The following is a 23,769-nucleotide window of genomic DNA, read 5'->3' on the forward strand; positions in this document are numbered from 1 at the left end:
GATCACATAACCATCGTTCCTCATATCTGATGCCTAAATCCTGTTGTGTCCCACATCTCCTCAGGATGAACTCATTCTGAGCTGCTTTTGGATTTTGAGTATTTGTTTTTCTTTTAGAATGACCTGTCACATTGACCAGCTGAACACTTGGTATGATATGAAAACTCACCAAGAAGTAACCAGCAGTCGCCTCTTCTCAGAAATCCAGACCACCTTGGGGACTTTTGGTCTGAACGGGTTAGACAGGCTTCTGTGCTTTATGATTGTCAAGGAGCTCCAGGTGAGCCTTTCAGTCTCAGTGCATGCTTCCTGCCACCCTGGGAGAGAGCTCACTTAGCTTTTCTTTCATGCTTTCCTCTACTAACATGAGACACACATGCATGCTTCTTTTTAGGCACATAAGAACTGAGCATAAACTAGAACTTCTTTGGCCAGCACAGTATCTGTATGTGCAGCCTGGTCTGGGGAGTTTCATGTGAGGAAGTTGAGACTCTCTTCAAAACCAGCAACTCTTCCAAGCAGGGGATGTTTCTAACAGAAACCGGAAGTTGCTGCCTCCCTGTCATCCTTTATAGCGTTCTGTGACTTAGGCCAGGCTGTGTCCTGTACAGCACTTTAGTTAACTGAAGTATTATTCACTGTATTCATTATATTTATTTATATTTATACTTCTATTCATTATTATTTAGTTCCTTGCATGTCTTCTTGTTTTAGAATTTCCTCAGTATGTTTCAGAAAATTATCCTGAAAGACAGAACTGTACAGGATACTTTGAAAACCCTCATGAATGCTGTGAGCCCCCTGAAAAGCATAGTAGGTAAGTATTCTGAAAGGGGCCTGAGACAGAGGTAACGCTAGCTTTTCCATTTTTACTAAACAGAAAATTATATTTTAACTTTTCAGCAAATTCGAATAAAATTTATTTTTCCGCCATTGCCAAAACACAGAAGATTTGGACATCTTATCTTGAGGCTATCATGAAGGTATGTTGAGAGAGGGTGAAATCAATACCGTATTTTTTTAATTATTTTTTTTTATAACTTTGTTACTCAAAGGAAGCCACACTTGTCATCAAAGCAAACATACAACACTTCAGTGTATCGTTATTTCTAAATTAGTTGTCCTTTATCATCCATTCTGGAACTGTTCCTGACTGTGTTTTTCATTGATTGGCCTGTCATTCTCCTTTCACCAAAGAGAACCATTTTGTTTTGTTTTTAAATGACTTCGGACAAGAAGTGCTTTCACACGAAGAAATGGAAATCTTCCTTCCTCAATGGTGCTCCATCCTGATGTAACAAGTTTATTTAATGAGCTGCTCTGTGAGTGTACAGCTCTGATCTGCTCCAAGTAGGTGCTAGAACAGGACATTTGTCTTTCTCCTCTCTTGGGTCTGCATAGATGTTGGAAAGCCAAGTTCTCTGGGATGTAATTTATCATTACACCATGAATAGAACACTGTTGTCTTTAGAAATGAGTAAGAAAGTGAAATGAGATTAACTTGTTGGATGGAAATCTAAGTTACTTTAGAATTCGCTCATCTGCTTTCCTGTCTTCACGCCATAGTGTCAGCTCTGGGGACCCTCTGTGTCTTCTGTGTGTCTTCCTCTCATCCCAAGATGATCCAAGACATTCAGCACTGCTTTCTTGAACAGTCATTAAGTGTGAAGCATCATTCCTTGCTGTGAAACACAGAGTTAAAGGAAACACTCACTGCCTCCACAGAAAGCCGATTTAGTCTAGTAGGAAAGAGTAGGTTTCCTGGTGGAAAACCAATTCACAGTTAAAAGCCTCACCTACCACAGGAAAAGTTTAGGCTGCTGTGGGAATTTGGGGAGGTTCCATTCTCTTGTTCCCAATTATATTGGTTGTTCATTGAGATGGTACTGATGGTGTCTTAGCCAAATTCACAGTCTATTTCCCATAATTGCAGTGAATTTCTTTTTTTTTTTTTTTCTTTTTTAATTTGGGAACTTAGAGTAGGTAACACACGGAGCCTTTGACTCTGCTGGATATCCTCTTGTTATAGATGTCTGACACTCCCTTAGCCACATGATTTCCAGATACTGAGAGCTTCTCAGGCTAAATTTCTAATTGCTGGGAAGCCCTCTATAGGAAGAGTGGAGAATGACATGAGGTTGGGCAGGCCTGAGTCTCAGGTCTGTGGGAGGCTGAGGGAGATTACAGGGATGCTTCGAAGAGGTTCCCCAGTGGCTCTCACAGATTTCTGAATTGTAATTGCTGGTAATTCAGTAATAACCAAGTATTTGTCTAAGTCAGTGATCTTTACATAAAGCCCTCAAGGACAGATTTGTCTGTCTTTGGCTAATGTGGAAAAGTGATGGAAATATTCTGCACTGCCTGATGGTAGCCACTAGCTGCATGTAGTTATTGAGCATTTAAGATGTGACTTGTGGGAGTGAGAAAGTGAATTTTAACTTTTCTTCGCTTTAATCAGTTTACATTTAAAGAGCCACATGCGACTGTGGCTGCTGCGCTGGGCAGTGTGATTCCAGAGAAATGGAGAAAGACCAACAGTCCAAAGATCTCTCTAGAAAGAGAATGAGCACATCACCTCCCAGGCTGCTCAGCCTCCAGAATCTTATTAATGGCCTGGAGTAAGTGAGCACGAAAGAGAAAACGTTGGTCATGGAAACTGAATATGCTTTAAAGAAGAACAAGTTAGGTTAAACTGCCCGTATCTCTGCTTCCTTTCGAGGGACTCCTGGACATAGAGTATCTAGAATTAAGCAAGAAGTACATGGGCCAGACAAAAGGTTGGAAGAACATTATTGAATGGCCCGAAGTAACCCACTATCTTCTTGGCCTTGCCCTATTCCAATTTTTTTTTTAAAGATTTTATTTATTTATTTGACAGAGATCACAAGTAGGCAGAGAGATAGGCAGAGAGAGAGAGAGAGAGAGAGGAAGAAGCAGGCTCCCCACTGAGCAGAGAGCCCCATGTGGGGCTCGATCCCAGAATCCTGAGATCATGACCTGAGCCAAAGGCAGTGGCCTTAACCCACTGAGCCACCCAGGTGCCCCTCCAATTTTTGAATAATAATATTTTTCTATTAATAAAAGATTTCTTAGAGCACTTTCTGGATTTTATTTCCTTCATGTAAATAGAATAATAATCTAGTAACAATAGTGGTCAAAAGTAACACATCTGAGGTCATTTAACACTTTTAACTGTTAAAGGCTCCATTTATCTAAATAAGATCTTTTCTTTGCTCTTAGAGAAGGCCGTTCTCTTTTTTTCTTAACTTTTCTCTGCTCTCAGCCACTGTGTCCTTTCTCCCTCACTTGCTAGCATCATAAAACAGTCCTCCCTCTGCTTCCTCCTCTCCCTCTTGCTAATCTTTTGGGGACAGCTTTCCTAGATAGAAAAGAAATTTATGAGCACAAAAAATTTACTTTTGACTTTATGATGCCAACAAATTGAACTTGTTGGAACAATCTGAACTCTGCCCCAGACTTGACCCAAAGATAGTTTCCTATCACTGGACAGGGGTTATAGACATCTCCAGATATCATTTATGCTCATCACTACTTGGAAATGAAGTGCTTAATCTGCCATGCTGACATACAGCTGGCTTCCATTGTTATCCTACATGTTTTTATTCTGTACATTTATTTTATTTTAAAGATTTTATTTTTAAGTAATCTCTACACCCAATGTGGGGCTGAAATTTATAACCCCAAGATCAAGAGTCACATGCTGTACTGAGCCAGCCAGGCACCCCTATTTTGCACATTGAAAAGAATTATTCTGAGACAGTGTCGATAGGCTTCACCAGATTCCCAAAGAGGTCCAAGGTACCAGAACAAGTTTAGGAACCCTTGGATGAGGGGTTATCATTGTTAGAAGGGCCTTTTGGAAGATTTTATAGTTTATTTTATAACCCAGGTCATATGATCTTCAATTCTGGGTGATGTGGATAGGCGTATATCCACCAAATTTTAGAGTAACAGAGTGATACAGCATCTTTTGGTACTCAAGAAAGTTCAGCTTAGGACAAATGAAGGAAGTAGGGTTTCTCATTAGCAGCTACTAAGCTTGGAGAACTTATTTCAAAAGATCATAAATAGAGCTTCAGAACAGACACCTTTAACATGTGAACAACTGACCAGTAATGTCACTTTGTAAAATATTAGACTTCGGAGATACTTGAGGTTGGTGTACAGGAGTCTATCCAGATGATCCTTGTGCTCCATCAGGAATGAGGCTGGTCTTAGCCATGGAGCCAGTCCAGGAAATCCTTGGATTTTCCTGTAGAACATTGTGATCCTTCCAGTAAAAAATTGTCATCTTCGTGTTTGCCTCCTCACTGTCACCTGGAAGCACTGTGTGCTCTACCTCTTCTTCCTTTTGCTCATTCCCAGGTGGGGCAGATGCAGATTCTGAGACAACAGATTGCCAATGAACTCAATTATTCTTGTCGGTTTGACTCCAAACATCTGGCAGCCGCTCTGGAGAATCTCAATAAGTAAGTGCCTGCATTCAAAACAGCCATCCAGGAGTCTGGATTGTTCATTATCGATTAGCACCCCAATTTCTTCAGTACTTACCCTTTTACACTCTTCGGGTAAGAAGGCTGTCTGAATTCAGAGCCTGCTGTCCCATGGATAATCAAATCTGTCTTTATGAGCCTCTTTGCTCAATCTTGTCCCTTGGTCTTGCTCTATTATTGATGAATTCATTTATTTAGTCAACACCTAGTTATCACTTAATACACATCAGACATTGTGCTAAAAGACTTGCACAGATTAAGAAAGCAATTATTACCAAAATCCACACCTGGATTTCTGTAGGACTGAGTCACTGATCATCCGGAGGGCTGTTTGAAGCGTGCTAATTACCAGGACTGGCTATGGGCACACGTCCCGAAGTAAAGTCATATCCTCCATCTCCCCAGCAACAGGCTCTCATTCCCAATCTCTACTTTAAAATAAGTAATCTCTTCTTGCCAGTCAGTAAGTCAGTGCTTTTGACAAAGCAGGTATTGAAAACAGTTCCATCAATTCATAAAAATTGGAACAGCAAAAGCATTCGATTTGGGTTAACTACAAAAGATAAAGTAATTCTAGATCACGTTTTCCACTGAACAACCAATCACGGGTATGGAAATTAAGAATTAGGAGGATCAAGCCCTCATTTTACAAATGAAACCAAGGCCTGGAAAGATCACGTCATAGCCTGTGTTAACTGTTGTATGAATTGTGTTCATCTCTAACGTTTATCCCTGTTCTGTGTTGGGTTGTTTTTCTTCACACAGGGCTCTCCTGGCAGATATCGAAGCCCATTATCAGGACCCTTCACTCCCTTACCCCAAAGAAGACAACACGCTCTTATACGAGATCACAGCCTACCTGGAGGCAGCTGGCATCCACAACCCATTGAATAAGGTCAATGACTCAAGTATGGAGTGGAGTGGAGGGAGATGGATGGTCCCCAAGGAGATTTGGCCCGGAGAGCAGAAATACTGATGACTTTGATGATAGGGTGTTACCCTGGACCCTGTATGACCTTTCTAAAACCTGTAAAATAGGAAATCTGTATGATCCCCTGGGTTTTGGACAAAAGCTTGTGAACCTAATCAGCAGCTAACAATTTATGAGTGCTCACCTTGTGCGAAGCCCTGTTAGTCCCGACTGTGGGTGATGTCCCATCATCTCCGCAGCCCCATGAAACGGGCCATCATCGGGTGAGGAACTTGAGGGTCAGAGCCTGAGGACTTCCCTAGGGCTCCGCACGGGCGAGCATTGGAGGCAGACAGTCTGACCAGAGCCAAGCCTCCCAGGGAGCTGAGGGAGGGAGGGAGGTGGCTGGGTATGCCCGGACTGTACTGTGTGCACCAAGCAAGCAAGGAGACTGCTCCGTGACATGTCCCATCCTCACTCATCACCCTTTTCCCTCTCCCTTTGGGAATGACATGAAGAGGATCTGAGGAGAAAGTAACTGCTCATCTCCAGACAAAATTGTTTCTTTCCCAGAAGGGCTCATTTTTATAGAGGGATTTATGTTCACAGGGATCAGTGGTGTTACATCAGACTCTGCAGGCAGCAGATCAGCGGAACCATCCCTGTTTTCGGTAGCTTGAAGAGCAAAATGAAAGAAAATGGAAGCTTTCCATTTGAACATGGGTTCTGTGGTATTGTGCCTTGGGAAGAAGCCGTCAATTTTTCTTACCTTTCTCTTTCCAGATATACATCACAACAAAGCGCTTACCCTACTTTCCAGTTGTCAACTTCCTATTTTTGATCGCACAGTTGCCAAAACTTCAGTACAACAAAAACCTAGGTACTGTATGGCATTCCTTACAAGAAGTTACCGTAACACAGTAATGGATTAATACCTCACAAACCAGCTCTTTGTATGGAGAATGCTGTGTCACCAGTGAGATCTTTTCTTAGTCAGAGGCATGCTGATAAAATGCACGACTTTGAGCCTGTGAAGTACAATATCCCTTCGTGAGGTGTAGACAGTGGATTTACCATTAACCAAATGTAGTCCACCCTTAACTTCCAAAGATTAATTAACCAACTTGTAAAAGGTGTGGGATCTTTGCTTCTCTCATTAATGTTTAGGCAGCTGATGGTGTGAGAGAAACTTCCTTTGGTTACCGTCCCATTCTAAGGGGTGCCGTGTGCCTCCTGCATAGCAGGAGCTGCGGTATGAAAAGTAACAGTACAGTGAAGGCAAGATTGACACAGGCATACCCCCAGTACTTTACGAGGTCTGTACCTGTGATGACATGTGAAACTCTTTGGTACAAACAAACAAACTACCGAAGTCTTTCAGTATGTTTGTCCTGTGCTGGCACAGAGCCTCTTTTTTTTTTTTTTTTTTTTTGCCATTAATCACTTATTTTGACAATTTTTATAAACACTTTTCTAAGAGTTTCCCAGGTCCATCTTCTGCCTCCAAACTTTGTATCACAGTTGAGCTTTGTCAAATCCACTATCAAGTTTAATTTACTTTAAAAGTATCATAGTGCTTTCCTGTAAATGTGCTATTTCTTAACCAGCAATTTCAAAATGAATTTCTTCCTTGGGCTATTTCCCATTCCTATTCCATAAACTTTTTAAGGATAAAGATGTGGAATGGCTATAAGGTTTTTATTCTCTCATTCAGAAATACTCCTTGATTCCAGACACAGCTCCCATAAGGACATGCCCCTGCCACAGAATGCAGAGCATGGTGGCCCCCGGTAATACTGCTGGTGGGACTGAGGGACGAACATGAGTCTGGATTCCGGCTCCACCAGCACTCACCTGTGTGACTTTGGCCAAGTTACTTAACCTCGCAGGCCAACTGGATTTTTAAAAATACCTAATACATTACAGGGCACCAGAACAAGCTCTGCCCTGATGCTAAGTCCTTTTCTGTATATTGGTCAAAATCAACCTAAAGAACCACCCCAGGGCGGACTTAGGAGTTTATCTCAAGAGTCGTGTTGTCCCGCTGTTGTCTCTGTATTAGAACTAAACAAGAATACGTGACCCTTTATAACGATGGACTGTCAGTGCATGAAGATAATCTTGTCTTCATCAAAGACTATTTGTTCACTGGTCTCATTCTTAGCTGCTCACAGGAAGCATTTCACTATTCCGTCGAATTCCAGATCTTTAAACAAAACAAATAAACCCCATCATGTCTTAGAGATGTTTCTATATCTGACAACAGTTCTCTTCATGAATTAGATTGTGTTAATCTGAGAGGCAAAATAATGAAAAGTAGGAATAGGAAGAAACGTCAGGATGCTTGGAGACCCAGAAAACACATAGGTAACCTTGCTGTGTGTCGCTGTCAAGACTGATCTCAGAAACGCCTGCCTGCCTTGATCTGTGTTCAGGGCACAATCTCCGTGGGCCACACTCAGACTGGAAGGAAGCTTTTGTAAGCATCGCTGCTGCTCTCCAGCTGGAAAGGGTTATTTCTCCATGTTCTGATTACCATCATTGTCTGGTACACTGGGCACTGAGTAGATTCAGAGTTGCCAAGACCCAGGTTAGGAAAATCAAGATAACCTGTTTGGGCATATCTGGCTTAAGTAAGGGATGGCCCAGTCTTCACAAGAATCCAGATGCAGGATCTGAAAGCCTGTCTGGCCTAACGCCTTCTCCAAAGTGTTGTACATTTTACATCCCAGAGGCATTTGGCAATGTTAGTCTTTTCAATTTTAACCGTTCTGATGGGGGTATGCGGTATCTCATAGTTTTCATTTACCTTCCCCTAATGATTCATGATACTGAGCACTTTTTCATGTGCTTTGTGGGCATTCTTTCTATCTTTCTTTAAGTGTCTGTTCAAGTCTTTTTCCTGTTTTTAAATTAGGTTAATAGCTTTTTTTTTTTTTTTTTAATCACTGAGTTGTAAGAGTTATTTATATGTCATGGATACAAATTCTTTATTAGGTACTGAGTTTTTCTCACAGACTCTGGTTTACCTGTTCATTTTCTTGCTGGTGACTTTAATGAGCAGAAATGTTCAATACTAATAATATCTGATTTATCCAGTTTTCCTTTATAATTGTCCTTTGTGTATCCTAAGAAATCTTTGACTAACCCTAAGGTCATGAAGATAGTCTTCTATGTTTTGTTTTGTTTTTTCCTAGAAGCTTTGTGGTCTTAGCTCTTACAATGAGGTCTGTGGTCCATTGAAAATTACTTTCTATGTACAGTGTAAGGATATCCAGTTTCAGCACCGTTTATTGAAAAGATTTCTCATTCTCCATTAAATCGTTGGGATATCTCTGGAAATTCAATTGTTCATATAAGGGTGGGACTATTTCTGGATTTTCTCTTCTGTTCCATTGATCTCTTTATCCTCATGCCAATACTGCCTTGATTACTATAACTTTATAATAAGTCTTGAAATCAGGTGATAGAAGTCTTCTAACTTTGTTCTTTTTCAGTATTGTGTCTCCCCTCAAAGAGTCTAAGCTCTAGCTCCTGGACCCTTGTAGCCATCTGGGCAGAAGGCCAAGGTCTCCAGATTGGGGAAGAAATTCTTAGTGCAAAAACCAGTTTTGGTGCTCACTCACTCCCACATTTCCTTCTTTCTAGTGTCTAGGCTCCTGCAGATAGATCTTTTATTGTATAACGTTCGACATAGTGTTTAAAGATACTTCTTAGTTATGTTATCCAAGATTTACACTGCTTTCATTTGAGAGGGTGGTTTAGTACATCTAGCACTACTATGCTGCCGCCAACAGAAGATGCTTATAGGTAACATTCACCTTCTCATTTACCTTCATTTATAAGTTTCAACTTTCCTACAATGGCACATATTACCCAAAAGAGACAGTGATGGTGATTATAAAAATCAGTCACTATCACCATTGTTATTATGTTGCATCAGACCACCAGAAGCCCCTACTGACCCCAGGCCCAATTCAAATGAGTCCAGAGTTATCATTCCCTCCAGATAGTCATCTGCTGGAAATGGTGCGGTCCCCAAACACTTTGATGATCACAGACATGGCCACTGAATGAACATCACCAAAGGCAAGCACTCTGCTTAATGGTCTAATTCCTCATTTGTCGCTCCTTGCAGGAATGGTCTGCCGGAAGCCTGCTGACCCCGTGGACTGGCCGCCCCTTGTCCTGGGATTGCTCACCCTGCTAAAGCAGTTTCACTCCCGGTACACTGAACAGTTCCTGGCGCTGATCGGCCAGTTTATCCGCTCCACAGTGGAGCAGTGCACAAGGTACCGAAGGAATTAATGTTACAGAGGGGGCCGGGGACCTTGCATTCCAAATTCTTCTCATTACCTCCCTAGTGCAGATGGGAATTCACAGCTTACCCTGCTGTGCGAAGCAAGTCAGGGCACAACTTGTTGGCAGGAACCAAAGGTGCACCCCTCCTTTGTCACCCTGCTGGGGAAGCCCCCTCAGTGCACTCCACAGTGATTTGGCAAGAATGAGCAAGTCATGACCAGGATTAGCGACCCCCATGGGGAAGAGAGTGCAGGCCTGTTCCTTTGCTGTCTTGGCACTGTGCTCAGAGCTCAGGGAGCCCAAGCTGTCCAGCTGGGGCACTGGCTTGGGATGGCCTCATACCTTTCAGTGGGAGTCAGCGAGCACATCCATGTCAGAGCCTGGGCATAGCCTAGGGTGGCGGTGTAGGAGGGAACAGAAATCACATGTAAGTTCCTATTGGATACAAGTTTCATAAACCTTTTTTCTCCCACCCTACCCCACCAAAATGTGGCTTTTCTGAGATAGAAAAAAAAAGTTATTTGCATGAGATGCTGGTCCTGAGCCTCCTCAGTTACTCTAAAGGCAGGCAGGCACCTAAATAAATTCCTCGGGCATGTTGCACATCCAAAGTCAGGAAGACTACCACTTGGTCACATTGGTCAGTTTAACTTAAAAACTAATGGGACCTGACAAAGCAGTCCTCATCAGACATGATTCCAGAGGCCATTTACTTAACCTTCCACCCACGGCATGAATCAGTGCCCAGACATCCCTGGCAGGAATCCTCCAGCCTCTGCTGGGATCCGGCCACTGGTGCGGCCCCATCGCCTCTCAAGGCAACGCTGGATGCGTGTGGCTGTGTGCCTGGCCCCAGAAAGTCACTGATTGTGACATGTGGAGAATTTCATCCTGTCTCTGAATTGTCACTCGTTGTGCCTTCCTCTACGCTCTGAAATTAGAATAAATGCAGTCTCCTTCCCTTGCTTCACCCCACATCGTGGACATCAGGCTGCTGCCTTAGGTCTCCTTTTCCTTTAGATAAGCTGCTTCTACCCATTCCTATTCCTATGCACCACGCTGTGACCGCTCACCGTGTCTGTGACCTCTTCTGGGGGTTCCAGTTGGCTATTGACCCTCTTCTCTACATTTTCTGTGGCTTCCAAGCCTGTACTGAGATTCCAAAATCCGCCAACCTCTTGAGAGGACTACCTGGGCCCCTAGTGGAGTGCAGGGCAGCTAAAATTGTACTACCAGGTTCTTGACATCTGTTGGATACACCTGGCTCATAGTGACCTTGCATTCTTTTTAAATCCTGACATCTTTTCCCCACGAGCCTCAGTCAGTAGAGTTCTTCCTCATCTTAGTTAATGGACTGAACAACAAACACACGCTGGATGTTTTTCTAGGACAGATGGTGAGACTTGCTTCAAACAGCACACTTTTTAATAACTGAAACACAGAAGGTAGTTCGGAAGGGTAGGAAAGTCTCAGAGATGAGATTGTAGTGATCACAAAATGAGGTTGGTTGCAAAGGAACACGAGAGGCACCTAGAAACCTAATGCTGGGTCTGGGCTCTAGACCAGGGAGCCAAGGACCAAGTTCAAGTCAGAACAGGGGGATTGGGAAGAAACCTCCACACCTGCCACCCCAGCTCATAGCTCCCCATCTGTCAAGAATTGGCAAGTCCTTCATCCTGGTTGTTCCTCACTGATGACCACAAGGTGTGGCTGTGGCGCAGCATGTTTCTGGGGACCCTGAGAGAGGTCCTCAGGAGGCAGGTGTTGCTGCGGCTCTGGGTTTCTGATCTGGCTAAGGGAAGTGACATGAGGAACCTGGGATGCACGGAGGCCCTTTCCCTTCCCTCACCGTGAGCAGAGCAAGTATAGACACGGCCCTGGGCACACACTGAAAGATCCAGAGCTGTGGCAACTTTTCCAGGTGTAATCACTCTTCAGCCTTCTTTTCAAGAGCAAAAAATCATCAGGGAAATAGGTAATCCAGTTTCATGAAATCCTATGTTAATCAGAAGATGCCAGTCTGTACCTAAACTGGAAATAATTTTAAGACCTAAAGTTCCTTTTGATGTGCAGAAAGAATGTGAGCTTCACAAGACTGTCACAGCCTTTGCTGCATTCCCTGCCCCAGAACAGTGCTTGGCAACACAGTGGTTGTATGAATGAACAAGGAGGATCCCACAGAGAAAGTTACTAGATGTTGTATGTATTTGACACCTTCCAATACAGAGTAGCTGCCGCTACAGTCACAGATGCTGGAAACAGATAAAGACAGGACCCAGGCCCTCAAGGAAGCCTGCACACAAACAACTGAAAGTGTTCGGAGTCTTGGGGGCAGATACTAAGTATGATGAAAGCCTAAGTGCCCAGAGGAGTCAGGGAGGAGGGAGGACTTCCAAAGAGGGCAGAACCCAGGCTGGAACTGGAAGAGGGCCTAGAAGTTTACTTTCAAGTACACGGACAGAGCAAACTGGAGCCGCAGACACCAGTGGGGTGGGAAGGTGTGGCCTGTTCAGGGACCTGCCCACCGATGAGGATGAATTGTGGAGGGCTGAGGGGGTGAGGGGGAGGAGGCTGGACAGCCTGCGGGCACCATGTTTGGAGGCCCTCGGGAACCAGTCAGCGCAGACCTTATCCTCTAGGTCGTGTTCTGGAGATCAAGACGGGGTTCCAGAGACTGGCCTCCCCTTTGACTTGACTAATCTGTCGTTGGAATTTAGAGGCTACAGTAACAAGGTTTAAGTCCTCATCTGCCAGTTTGGGAGCTGGCATTCGTGCTTCTGGTACGTTCTGTTGAAAGGCCCAACGGAGACTTGAAGGGAAAACCCCAGTCGGACAGGCCTGGCTCTTCTCTTAATTACTAACTTCTGGGGCGCCTGGGTGGCTCAGTGGTTAAAGCCTCTGCCTTCGGCTCAGGTCATGATCTCAGGGTCCTGGGATCGGTCCCGCATCGGGCTCTCTGCTCAGCAGGAAGCCTGCCTCCTCCTGTCTCTCTCTGCCTGCCTCTCTGCCTACTTGTGATCTGTCTGTCAAATAAATAAATAAATAAAATCTTTAAAAAAAAAAAAATTCTTAAAAAAAAAAATTACTAACATCTGTTTGCTCCTGGCCCTGAGGCACTGTAACTGCACAGGTTTTACACAGGAGAACCCTCCTCTCATTAGCAAGGGCAGAAGTGTTGAGAAAGCAGGTGAAGGAGCGAGCGGACTTGCCCTGCCCTGTGCGAGGCCGTGAACTGATCCAGAGTGTTCTCCGTTGCAGCCAGAAGATCCCTGAAATGCCTGCGGACGTCGTGGGCGCCCTTCTGTTCCTGGAGGATTACGTCCGGTACACAAAGCTGCCCAGGAGGGTAAGCACCGCATCATGACACTAAAGCCCTTGCTGTGGAAAGATGGCATTACGGTGGCCCCAGACTCAGCGGGAGGGCACCCCACTAGCCCGTGTTGGGCGGCTGCCCCGCGCCCCTGCTCTGACCCAAGGCTGTGAGGGCGCTTCCTTCACCGCGCAGCGCGAGACGCCAGCGTGCCTCTCACAGCACGTCCCCACTCCTCTTGCTCTACCACACCCTTGTCTTGTCAGCGCCGCACCCGGTTCAGTCCTGCTTCCGGTTCCGGTTCTGGTTCCGGTTCCGGAGCCGCTCGGGTGGGCAGTCCCGGAGGGAAGTCCTTAAGAGGCCGGGCAGGGAAATAGTTCTGTGGTTGGTTGGTTCCTGTCGCCGAACACCTGGGTCCCATATCAAGTTTGGTTATGATCACACCGCAACTGAAATATTTGGCCAGAGTTTCCAAAAATGGCTTTGTTTTACCCTCTAAGATATTCTTTCCTTTTCCTGTCTCACTAGTAATTCCACTTTGATAAGTTTTCGCTCAAAGGGCAGAGCTTGATACTAAAAATAAGATTTTGGGTAGATTCTGAAAAGCCATTCTTATTTTTAAAAATTAGTGGGTTAGGGATCAAAGACACCCCCCCTTTTTTTTTAAATAACAAAAGCGAAAGACGACTTTTTAAAAATTAGCAACAGCATACTTAGTAGTGAAGCTAACACCATTCCCATTAAAGTCCGCGCTATAAGAGTAATATGGCCATACTGACTCTGGCTGCTACTTTTGTCGTTCAGGCTCAAGGCAATAAAACAACAAGTGAGTTTTGTTTTGTTTTAAGATTTGTTTGTTTATTTATTTATTTGTTAGAGAGAGAGAGAGAGCCCTCGCACTGGCAAACAGAGTGGTAGGCAGAGGCAGAGGGAGAAGCAGGCTCGCTGCCGAGCAAGGAGCCGGATGTGGGACTCGATCCCACGACGGCTGGGATCATGACCTGAGCGGAAGGCAGCCGCTTAACCAACTGAGCCACGCAGGCGTCCCAAGAAGTGAGCATTTTAAAATGCATAAAGAAAGACAAATTTGTATTATTTATTGAGGATGTAATTGTCTTCCTTGAATCCCCACTAGAATCATGCGGAAAACTATTAAAATAATAAGCTTACAAAACTGATTAGATATATATATATATATATATATGTTAGATATATATTAGATATATATAATGTAAAAGGTAGATACACTAATAACCAATTCAAAAATAGGATGTGAAAAATATTCCACTTGCAGAATTAACAAATAGTCAGGAGTTATAACCTCTATAAGAAGGGCAGTTTAGAAAAAAATAACAGTTTAGAAAAAACTATAAAAATTCTAAGTCCATCTCTGAATGAGGAAACTCAAATAGTAGTTCTTATTAGATTCTAGGTTTATTGTGGCTCCAACCAAAATCCCAGATAATTTTTTTACCTTGGGTGGGGGGTGGGAAAATTTTTTTAAATTTTCTAGACCTCGGGCCAAAAGTAGAATTTTTTAAAAAGAAAATATTAGAACATACCAAGTATGTAAAAATACTGTAGAACTACAAAAATCAATAGTGTGGTACTGGTATGAAACCCAATAGATGGATTGGTAGTTCAGAATATGTAGTCTATAAACAAATCCAAGTGCATACAGTTGTACCTGAGGAAAAGTAGCCTCTCTAATAAGGGGAGAAAGGAAATATTGTAGTCAACATTGCTGGCACAGTTAGTTCATTATGTGGTTAAAAATTAGCCACTTAGTCTATTCCCGTCTTTCGTGTATCAAAGTAAATTATAGATCATGTGGAAAATGGAACCAATAAATTCAGAAATCCTATACAAATATGTATGAGCTCTCAGAAATTTCTAGATAAACAACAAAGGAGGAAACCAGAAAGAAAATTTAGAGATCTGATCTCTTATGAATGCTGAATGTAATGATACAATCCTGTCAAATGTCTCTTAATTTTAAAAAAATGGGGGAAAATATTAACAAAGGACTGGTTTTCTTGATTTATAACATGTTCTTCTAGATGAATAAGAAAGAGATAACCAATCCAATAGAAAACAAAAACAGAAATGGGCAAGGGATAGTAACAGGCAGTTTTCAGGAAAAGAAATACAAATAGTATTTGTAAAAATGTTCGACCTTAATTCAAGAGTCACAAATCAAAGTAACAGTAAAATTACTGTTTCCACCAACCCAGTTTTTTACTCCAGTTGATAAAAAGTTAAATGCTGGGCTCCCACTGCATGGAAGGCTTTGGAGATATAGGACTTCTCAGTACTGTCAATGGCAGTGTAAATTGTTTATCCTATAGGAGGGCAGTTTGGCTTTATTTAAAAAACAAACAAACAAAAAAAACTTGTCATATACTCACCTGGTCCCAGCAATTCAACTGCCTGGAATTTATCTGCTGGATATATGTGCAAAAGTTCACAAACATATGTGTGCAAGGATGTTCATTAAGATTTAGCAGAGGTGGGCGCCTGGGTGGCTCAGTGGGTTAAGCTGCTGCCTTCGGCTCAGGTCATGATCTCAGGGTCCTGGGATCGAGTCCCACATCGGGCTCTCTGCTCAGCAGGGAGCCTGCTTCCCTCTCTCTCTCTGCCTGCCTCTCTGTCTACTTGTGATCTCTCTCTGTCAAATAAATAAATAAAATCTTTAAAAAAAAAAAAAAGATTTAGCAGAGGTGAAGGACACAAGATTATGTGATCCTAATTTTGAATGTGTTTGTGCACGTGCACACACATGTATGTGTAAATTAGAGGGATTCATTATAGAACAATTATCAGGTTTAGTTTTGTCTAAGGGGTTAAGATGAGAGATGATTTTTTACATTCCTCTGCTACTTGCTACATTTCCTCTAAGTAGCGGGTGATACCTTTATAATCAGAAAAAACAAACACTGCTTTTAAAAAATACCCTTTTCTAGCAGTTGGAGGTCACCTGGCTCTACATTCTACCCATTCACCCTCCTCCACCCCTCTCAGGGGTTCCCCTAAGAACAGTTAAGGAATGCATGCTTTTCAGGCCCTTCCTCCTCTTCCCTCTCTTGCCTGTCACTTGTGACATGCTGTTCTCCGGGTGGGTCATCAGTGAATGGTAAGATGACCCGAGATGACCTCTTCGTACTTCCCAGAGGCCTGTGCGTTCCTAGCAGGTCCAAGTGCCTCTGAACCAAGGAGGAGACAGGGAGCATTGTACAGCATTCCCTCAGACGGCAGTGCCAAGAAGTTAGACCCCAGGGTGAGGAACAGTGGAAACAGAAGCCAGCAGTTTTGAGGAGCAGTCCACCTCTGTGAATCCAGCGCTCCCCTGATTCCCCTTGCTCCAAAGCATGTTTTCATTTAACTTTCATGTGGAAAATTCTGAACTTCTGAATTAGAACACTATGAGTAATTTAACGTTTCTGTTTCATGGTTTCAGGTTGCTGAAGCTCACGTGCCTAATTTCATTTTTGATGAATTCAGAACAGTACTGTAGACTTTTTTGGCATCTGCTTCTTCAGTGAAAGGGTTGTCCTTAAATCTTCCCATTACTAAAAGGAATTTAGAAGCGAAGAAACTCAGCTGCTCATAGAACTGCCTTTTCCCCCTTAATTGTGGGAAACATCAGATATTCTAAGTAAGATGTATCTCATGGCGCTAGTTAATATAAATATTGTTCAAATCATGGTATTATATGCAATTTGTATCATGGAGAAGCAGAACACGGTTTTGTACTGCCTCTTATAAATGCTGAATGTCATTGTTACATATAAATCCATTTAGTTTTATGTTCTAAAGAACTATTTGTTCAACTCTGGATTTTCAGTAAAATAGTATTGCCAGTACCCAAAGTTCTCATTCTGCCTGTGATTACAAAGTTGTATATTCATCCTGTTAAAAAAAAAAAAAAAATCTTTTCCAGAAGGTAAGAGGTATGTTGGGTAGGTCCCTTGGATACACCCACAACAGGCTGGCAGGCGGGTGGTGAGAGCTGGACCAGTAGCAAACACAGACACCATGCAATCAGTGGACCACATACCATGGATATTTCTTGGTGTCTGAGGCTCACTGTCCTCTTCCAATCAGAGACCCTGGGGGGTTCTCAGTATTCCTTCTGTAGGTCTCCCAACTTCAGCTGCTCCTTCCATCCTCCCCTCCCTTCCTCAGCAACCTAAGCCCCAGCCCAGTGATCCAGCCTACTGGAGGCTGAGCACAGCATTTTATAAGCAAATTGTTTCCCTGCACGTATGGAGTTTGGAATTGTCGCACACCGGGACGCTGGTACAGTACATGAGAACTTAGCCAGTCAGTCCATGGCCATCCTACAGCCACATCTCAAAAATACCTTGCTGTATTCCATTTGTAATCAGTAACTGCATGAAGTGAGATATTTGGTTCTATGTGAAAATGGCCCCCAAAGAAAGCCAGCTGCTAAAAAGGCCTGATCTGACAAAGTGAGATTTTAACTAGAAAAGTATGGGATAAACCAGAGGGGACTTTCACAGAACCGAGTGAATGGGTCCACCGTATGCTGCTAAAATGAGGCAAATGAGGGGCGCCTGGGTGGCTCAGTGGGTTAAGCCGCTGCCTTCGGCTCAGGTCATGATCCCAGGTCCTGGGTTCAAGCCCCACATAGGGCTTTCTGCTCAGCAGGGTGCCTGCTTCCTCCTCTCTCTCTGCCTGCCTCGCTGCCTACTTGTGATTTCTCTCTGTCAAATAAATAAATAAAATCTTTTAAAAAAATAAAAATAAAAATAAAAAATAAAAAATAAAATGAGGCAAATGATGTATGTGACCAACACCACGAGCGATTTGGCTAGTGACCAATCCTCAATGGAGACAACTGACAAGGTGAAAAAGAGTAATTTTTGTTACAGAAGCTTTTTAAGTTCTTTCTGCCCTTATCATTATAATCTGAAGTAGTTATGTAACATTCCAAGGTATGCGTTACTGTTCTTTCAGGGGGAGTGACTTTAGTGATATTTAGGGATTTGCTGAAATTTTATGATACCTTTCTGATGTCCACAGTCTCTTGAAATATACAAAAACTCAGTGAATTCTGATTTCTAAGCATTATGCCAGATATTACGAATGCTTGTTTGTTCATTCACTGCTTCTGTAAGTAATCCTAGCCTGGCTAAGTCATGTTATATAATGGAACTTATAAAGCCCTGATTGTGTTCCTGTGAACCTGGTGTTTCCAAAAAACCCAGAGGAGAACCTTAAAGTTGCCTCATAGGATACATGAGGAAAATCAAGTCCAGAGATTTTTAAGGCAACTTCCCCAACATCAGTTATTTCACAGAACAGGCTTCCCTTTGCATTTTCCATCCCGCTTTGGTTTTCCTTCCCATGATCACGAGGCTACCTCAAGGCCACAACAGAGACAAAAAGACATTACAGTTCATTCCTCACTTTATTTGCATGTCCCACAATGACTCCTCCCAGATACTAAATTCAAAAGAAAAACCACAGTTCCTCAGTGTTAGCACTAATTTAAGATAAAATCATTTCTTTTAAATGTCTACTTTACCCTTCATTTTAAATTGCAAAGTATGTATTTACATGTTTATATACAGATAACTTCAAAAATGAATTAACCCCAATCTTGGTCCAGGAGTTTCCACTTTAGAAGTGGGATAGTTCTATGCTATGTACATCCTCTTCCAAAAGTCTCTTAGGACTTGGTGAGTTCCAAATACTTGTTCACAAATGGTTCCCCTATAAGTTTAATGGACCAGGTACTTAATTTCCGAGTAAATCAGAGGAAATATTACAGAACATGCTTTGTACAATACAGCACCACTACTGAGAATGGCTCGGGGTTTTGTAATCCAAGGTTCCGATTTAAAGCAGAAATATGTGGCATAGATTGCCACAGCAAAGAAGTGTCCAATTAAAATGAGAGGGTTAGGAGACAGGCTGTAAAAAAAAAAAAAAAAAAAAAAAATGCATGTATTAGTAAGACCCAGCAATTAAAATTTACTCATAGAAAGATTCTAATTACATATCTCCTATAAAACTAAACACATATTCTGCATTCTAGAGGACTCTGGAAGCTTGTGTTGCCTGTGCTCTGACAGCAGGGACAAATAAATGTTCTTATAAGAAACTCCTTAGAATATACCCGTCTGTCAGAGAAGCCAGGAACTCTAAGTCTGTTTGACATACACTGTATGTGTGAAGCTGTTTTCTTTCACTGTTCTTGAGATCTCTGCCTGAAGTACCTGGATGGCCTGACCTGTGTGAGTCTTAGGTTTTACAGAAGGAACAGTATTGACATTTCAGATTATAGACAAATGAGAACAGACTTAAAGAATTTTACTGTGCAGACTTTTCAAGAATAATTCTACATATGTCTGCACTGTCAAAACCATTAGTGAGTTTCACAAGTCCCTGCACCTTAATCAAAGTAAATTTTTAATACAGATTCCTCTATTATCCACGGCTCCCACAGGTCAGATCATGTGGTTAAACCCACTGGCAAAAAAACAAGCTTCTGGTGTTTTGTTTTGTTTTGTTTTGTTTTGTTTTTTTAAGATTTTATTTAATTTACTTGACAGAGATCACAAGCAGGCAGAGAGAGAGGAGGAAGCAGGCTCCCTGCTGAGCAGAGAGCCCGATGCGGGGCTCTATCCCAGGACCCTGAGATCATGACCCGAGCCGAAGGCAGAGGATTTAACCCACTGAGCCACCCAGGCGCCCCAAGCTTCTATTTTAATCAGAGCTTTGGCCTCATCTACCACCAGCTTCTATTCAACACTGTTTTCCCAGAAGTAAAACACAGGGCTAAATGTTGCTTTCTTCATTTCTCTGAGCAACTTTCTGATTGGGCTTCTTAGGGACAGTAAAGTTGACAAAATGTAGAAGGAAGAAAGACTTGCAGTTATTCATAAACTGAGCAGTCCAAAGAAAATCTGAAAGATCTGGTTCCTTTGTATCAACAAAACTTACACAGAAAGCAGCCCAACAGGACCAGCAACACATTCTCCACCAAGTTTGAAATAAAGAAAACAGGCTTTTCTTAGTTGATGTAGGGAATCTAAAATAAAATTTGGAAGTTAAAGTTGTTTAAAAGTTATTTCCTTGACTGTGTTGTAAATTCATCAAGTGATGCAAATATTCTGCAAACTTTTTGTTCAAAAACACAATTCTAGAAACCAAATTCCCAGTCTCTAAGATACCCAACTTGTATCTCTGAGCAGTAAACTATCAAGTAAAAGGACAGCTATGAAGGTAAACATTAACAATGCCTTAGATCTGTATAGTTTTTCATACTTTTCAAAGTGACTGATTAAACCCTCACAACACAGTATTATCAACCAATAATTTTATTTGGAATAAATGTTTCTTTAAGGTATACCTAGATTTTTTCTTTAGAACAGATTAAAGAAAGATGTAATATGGTACAGTTACTCCAATAAAACTCTTTCTTCCTCTAATCTTTCATAACTTTTTAAAAGTTTTTTGTAAACTGAGGGTTGATGGGGGGAGGGGGGTTGGGAGGGGGGGTGGGATTATGGACATTGGGGAGGGTATGTGCTATGGTGAGTGCTGTGAAGTGTGTAAACCTGGCGATTCACAGACCTGTACCCCTGGGGATAAAAATATAATATATGTTTATAAAAAATAAAATTAAAAAAAAAAAGTCTTTTGTTGACAGATTCAAATTCATAATGTAAGAAAATCAAGAGCTTAGGAAAGCTTAAAAAGAAGCACTTTGAACAACTCAAAACTTGATTCTTCCCTTTTTACTTGCCCACCCAGCCATTTCAGCTTCCATACCAACAGGCAAGAGAAGTTTGACTGGCAAACACAATCAGTGAGTTGGTTTTTTTTTTTTTCTTTTAGCAAGAATAATGCATGTAGAGGCTACAGAAGGTACTTGTATTATCTTTTGTACTCGAGTCACCAAAGCATAGATCGCTGGGACCCTGGCCAGTTCACAGAAGTAGCTTTGTTGTATATATCTGAAGTAATAGGACTGGAATTACATTTATTCCTGAAAACCTACACATCGAGTTTCGTTAATCTACCATTAACTAATCTACGCTGCTGGACTTGGGCAGTGGCATGGTCACCTCTAGCTCCATTTCTAATACTGCTTCTGCTAAGTCACGTTTTCCTTAATATACAGACTTGACCATCGCCACTTTACAATACAGAAACAAAAACAAAAACATACTCCAAATGAGTAAAAGGTAGATTCATTTTACTTGTGCACTGTAATAGGAGACAAAATCCAAACTTGTTATGCAGCTCATACTCATTTTAAAAAATACTACTTCGAAAAGAAATTGAAACTCGTGTTCAGGAAGAAAAAGATTAACAACTGTATTACATTTTAATTCACGGTCGGAAAGATCCTCTATCACAACTTATGCATTTATGGATATGCGTGCCCTGATCTGGACCAGAGGAATTAATAAAGATACACTACTGAAGTAGTGCTGGGAAGGTTGTCTTAAGCCCTCCACACAAGGTGGTGGATACATGATGATTAGAGGCGAAAAATCTTGCTCAAGGATGGAGTTACAAAGGGCCGCCACTTGGGATCTAGCAGACTGGGGAAACACGACTATTTCTCTTAATCACTAACTTGTTTACAACTAAGCTCCCTTCCTGTGCTAAAAATCTGCAGCTCAGTAATTTTCGTTTAAAAATATCTATACTTACCATCTGGAGCAGAAAATAATTCATAAAGAGCCTGAGCAAGGATATTCACAACAAAGGAGTGAGATGTTTTTCTTGCCCAATAGAATGATTTTTTGGCCTAAAAAAGAAAAACATCACTTATTACATGGTAAGCATGGGGGGAAAGCACAAATTAATGTTTACAATCCCCTCAAACTGATATTTATCCTGAAGATCATCTATAAGTAAGCATATCTTATATTTATCATTTATATATACACACAAAACATCTCCAAAGGAATGGGATTTCCAAAACTCTAAAGCAAAATATACAATTTCTATGAGCAAAGTGGTCCATTCAATCCAATGTGACATAATATTCAAACACAGAAATTTAGAAATTCTGTGAGATTTGTGGGTTGCACAGGCTCACGGTTCTTTATGTCTGAACAAGACTGCCTAAAGACCAGGACTTGAGATCAGATTCCTGGGTACCGATCTCCCCAATAAGGCCCCATTCCTCTTAGGCCCAGAAAGAAATCTATTGAGACATTTTTGCCAAAGAATAATATCATACCTGGAAAACAGCTGCATCGTCATAAAGGTCAGGGATACCCTTTAGCAATTTTCTCCATAATTTCAGATCTTTAAAAACAACAGTCATTCCTCCTCCAGTAAGAGGATGTCTCATATTATATGCATCTCCCAAAAGAAGAACACCTATAATGAGAGAATTTAGATAATGACATCATCCTGGATGCATCCCATAAAACAAAAACAAAAACAAAAATTCTTTGTTGTTAACTAATAAACATTATGAATGTCTGTACGGTTCTAAGGGGAAAAAAGTAGGCCCAGGAGGATGATACACAGCCACATTGTGGTTTGAATTAAAAAGCAGTTATAAGAAGATACTCCAAACCTATCTGAAGTTAATTAAGAGGACTAAGCCTTGACTGAATCTTATCTGAAAATGAGCCCCTTGATTCAAAACTTCAGAAGCAGGAACGCCGCCCTCTAGGTGCACCTTCTGAGCTGCCAAAGATTCCCCAGCCACGGTCAGCCTGGTTAATGACCTAACACTCATGGTGACATTTCAACAAAGCATTAATTTCATTTAATCTAAGAGAGAAATAGATGACCATAATAATAACATTAATGGAACAAAATTATGGATAGTTCTTTTCTGCACTGTCACAATATTCTACATTTACAACTAAATATAAAATACATATAATAAACATTAACTTATAAAAAGGAAAACTCCAAATATTAATTGAAATTTATGTATGACTCATATCTCCCACTAAAAACCTGCACAAACTACAAAGAGCTTTTATTCCTCCTCTTCCCTAGAACATTTCTAATTCCACCAGTTACCGCTGCCATGTTGTTTATGTCCATTTGGAATTAGCTTCTTCATTCTGTTTTGCATTAGTCTGTTTAAAAGATCAGTAGTTTATTAAGCCTGTTTTTCCATAGTAAATTCAATCCATTATGTTCAGGAACCATAGTGTATCAACAGCTCCCAATCGGACCTCTCTTTGGAGCTCTGCACTCACATCTTCAGTGGTGTTCCACACATCTCCACTCAAATGCCTTACCAGCACTTCATACCCAGTATGTCCGAAAGTGAACTCATCACCTCTTCCTACACGTCCTTAAACTTGCATTCTTTTTCCTTTATTTCCAATATCATCAAATAGCTGGCAAAATTACCAAAACCTGAAACCTGGAATCCACCAAGAGGCCTCACTGTCCCTCACTACAACAGCCAATGAGTCACCACATTGCACGCATTCTATATCCTAGAAAGTATGGGATTCCATTCCCTACCTTCCATTTCTATAGCCACAACCCTAGTTTTAACCTTTTTTCACCATTCATATGGAATAATTACATAGTCTTACTGGATTTAGCCTGATCTGTCCTCCAAGCCATACTCCACAACATATCAAGAGTAGTATCTCGGGGCGCCTGGGTGGCTCAGTGGGTTAAGCCGCTGCCTTCGGCTCGGGTCATGATCTCAGGGTCCTGGGATCGAGCCCCGCATCGGGCTCTCTGCTCAGCAGGGAGCCTGC

General features: G+C 41.9%; 2 protein-coding genes across 2 annotated transcripts in view; one reads left to right on the forward strand and one right to left on the reverse strand.

Annotated features, from left to right (window-relative positions):
• The window catches only part of LOC111146517 (WASH complex subunit 5), a 61,107-nt gene extending 44,208 nt beyond the window's left edge, over nucleotides 1-16,899 (forward strand). Inside the window, exons 21-29 of the mRNA XM_022502060.1 lie at nucleotides 118-280; nucleotides 715-817; nucleotides 904-983; nucleotides 4,387-4,490; nucleotides 5,280-5,409; nucleotides 6,208-6,304; nucleotides 9,563-9,716; nucleotides 12,985-13,072; nucleotides 16,494-16,899. Coding sequence (XP_022357768.1) covers nucleotides 118-280; nucleotides 715-817; nucleotides 904-983; nucleotides 4,387-4,490; nucleotides 5,280-5,409; nucleotides 6,208-6,304; nucleotides 9,563-9,716; nucleotides 12,985-13,072; nucleotides 16,494-16,550 — 976 coding nt within the window. The 3' untranslated portion in view covers nucleotides 16,551-16,899. The remainder of the gene's footprint in view (nucleotides 1-117; nucleotides 281-714; nucleotides 818-903; nucleotides 984-4,386; nucleotides 4,491-5,279; nucleotides 5,410-6,207; nucleotides 6,305-9,562; nucleotides 9,717-12,984; nucleotides 13,073-16,493) is intronic.
• A 1,552-nt stretch (nucleotides 16,900-18,451) lies between these two features.
• Nucleotides 18,452-23,769, reverse strand: part of LOC111146730 (squalene epoxidase) — a 24,892-nt gene continuing 19,574 nt past the window's right edge. The window contains exons 8-11 of the mRNA XM_022502409.1: nucleotides 22,266-22,408; nucleotides 21,731-21,827; nucleotides 20,009-20,096; nucleotides 18,452-18,976 (exon numbers count right to left, since the gene is read on the reverse strand). Of these exons, the coding sequence (XP_022358117.1) occupies nucleotides 18,784-18,976; nucleotides 20,009-20,096; nucleotides 21,731-21,827; nucleotides 22,266-22,408 (521 nt within the window). The 3' untranslated portion in view covers nucleotides 18,452-18,783. The remainder of the gene's footprint in view (nucleotides 18,977-20,008; nucleotides 20,097-21,730; nucleotides 21,828-22,265; nucleotides 22,409-23,769) is intronic.

The sequence above is a fragment of the Enhydra lutris genome, unplaced genomic scaffold (assembly GCF_002288905.1).
Source record: "Enhydra lutris kenyoni isolate GAN:26980312 unplaced genomic scaffold, ASM228890v2 scaffoldscaffold14, whole genome shotgun sequence".
NCBI classification, from domain to species: Eukaryota; Metazoa; Chordata; class Mammalia; order Carnivora; family Mustelidae; genus Enhydra; species Enhydra lutris.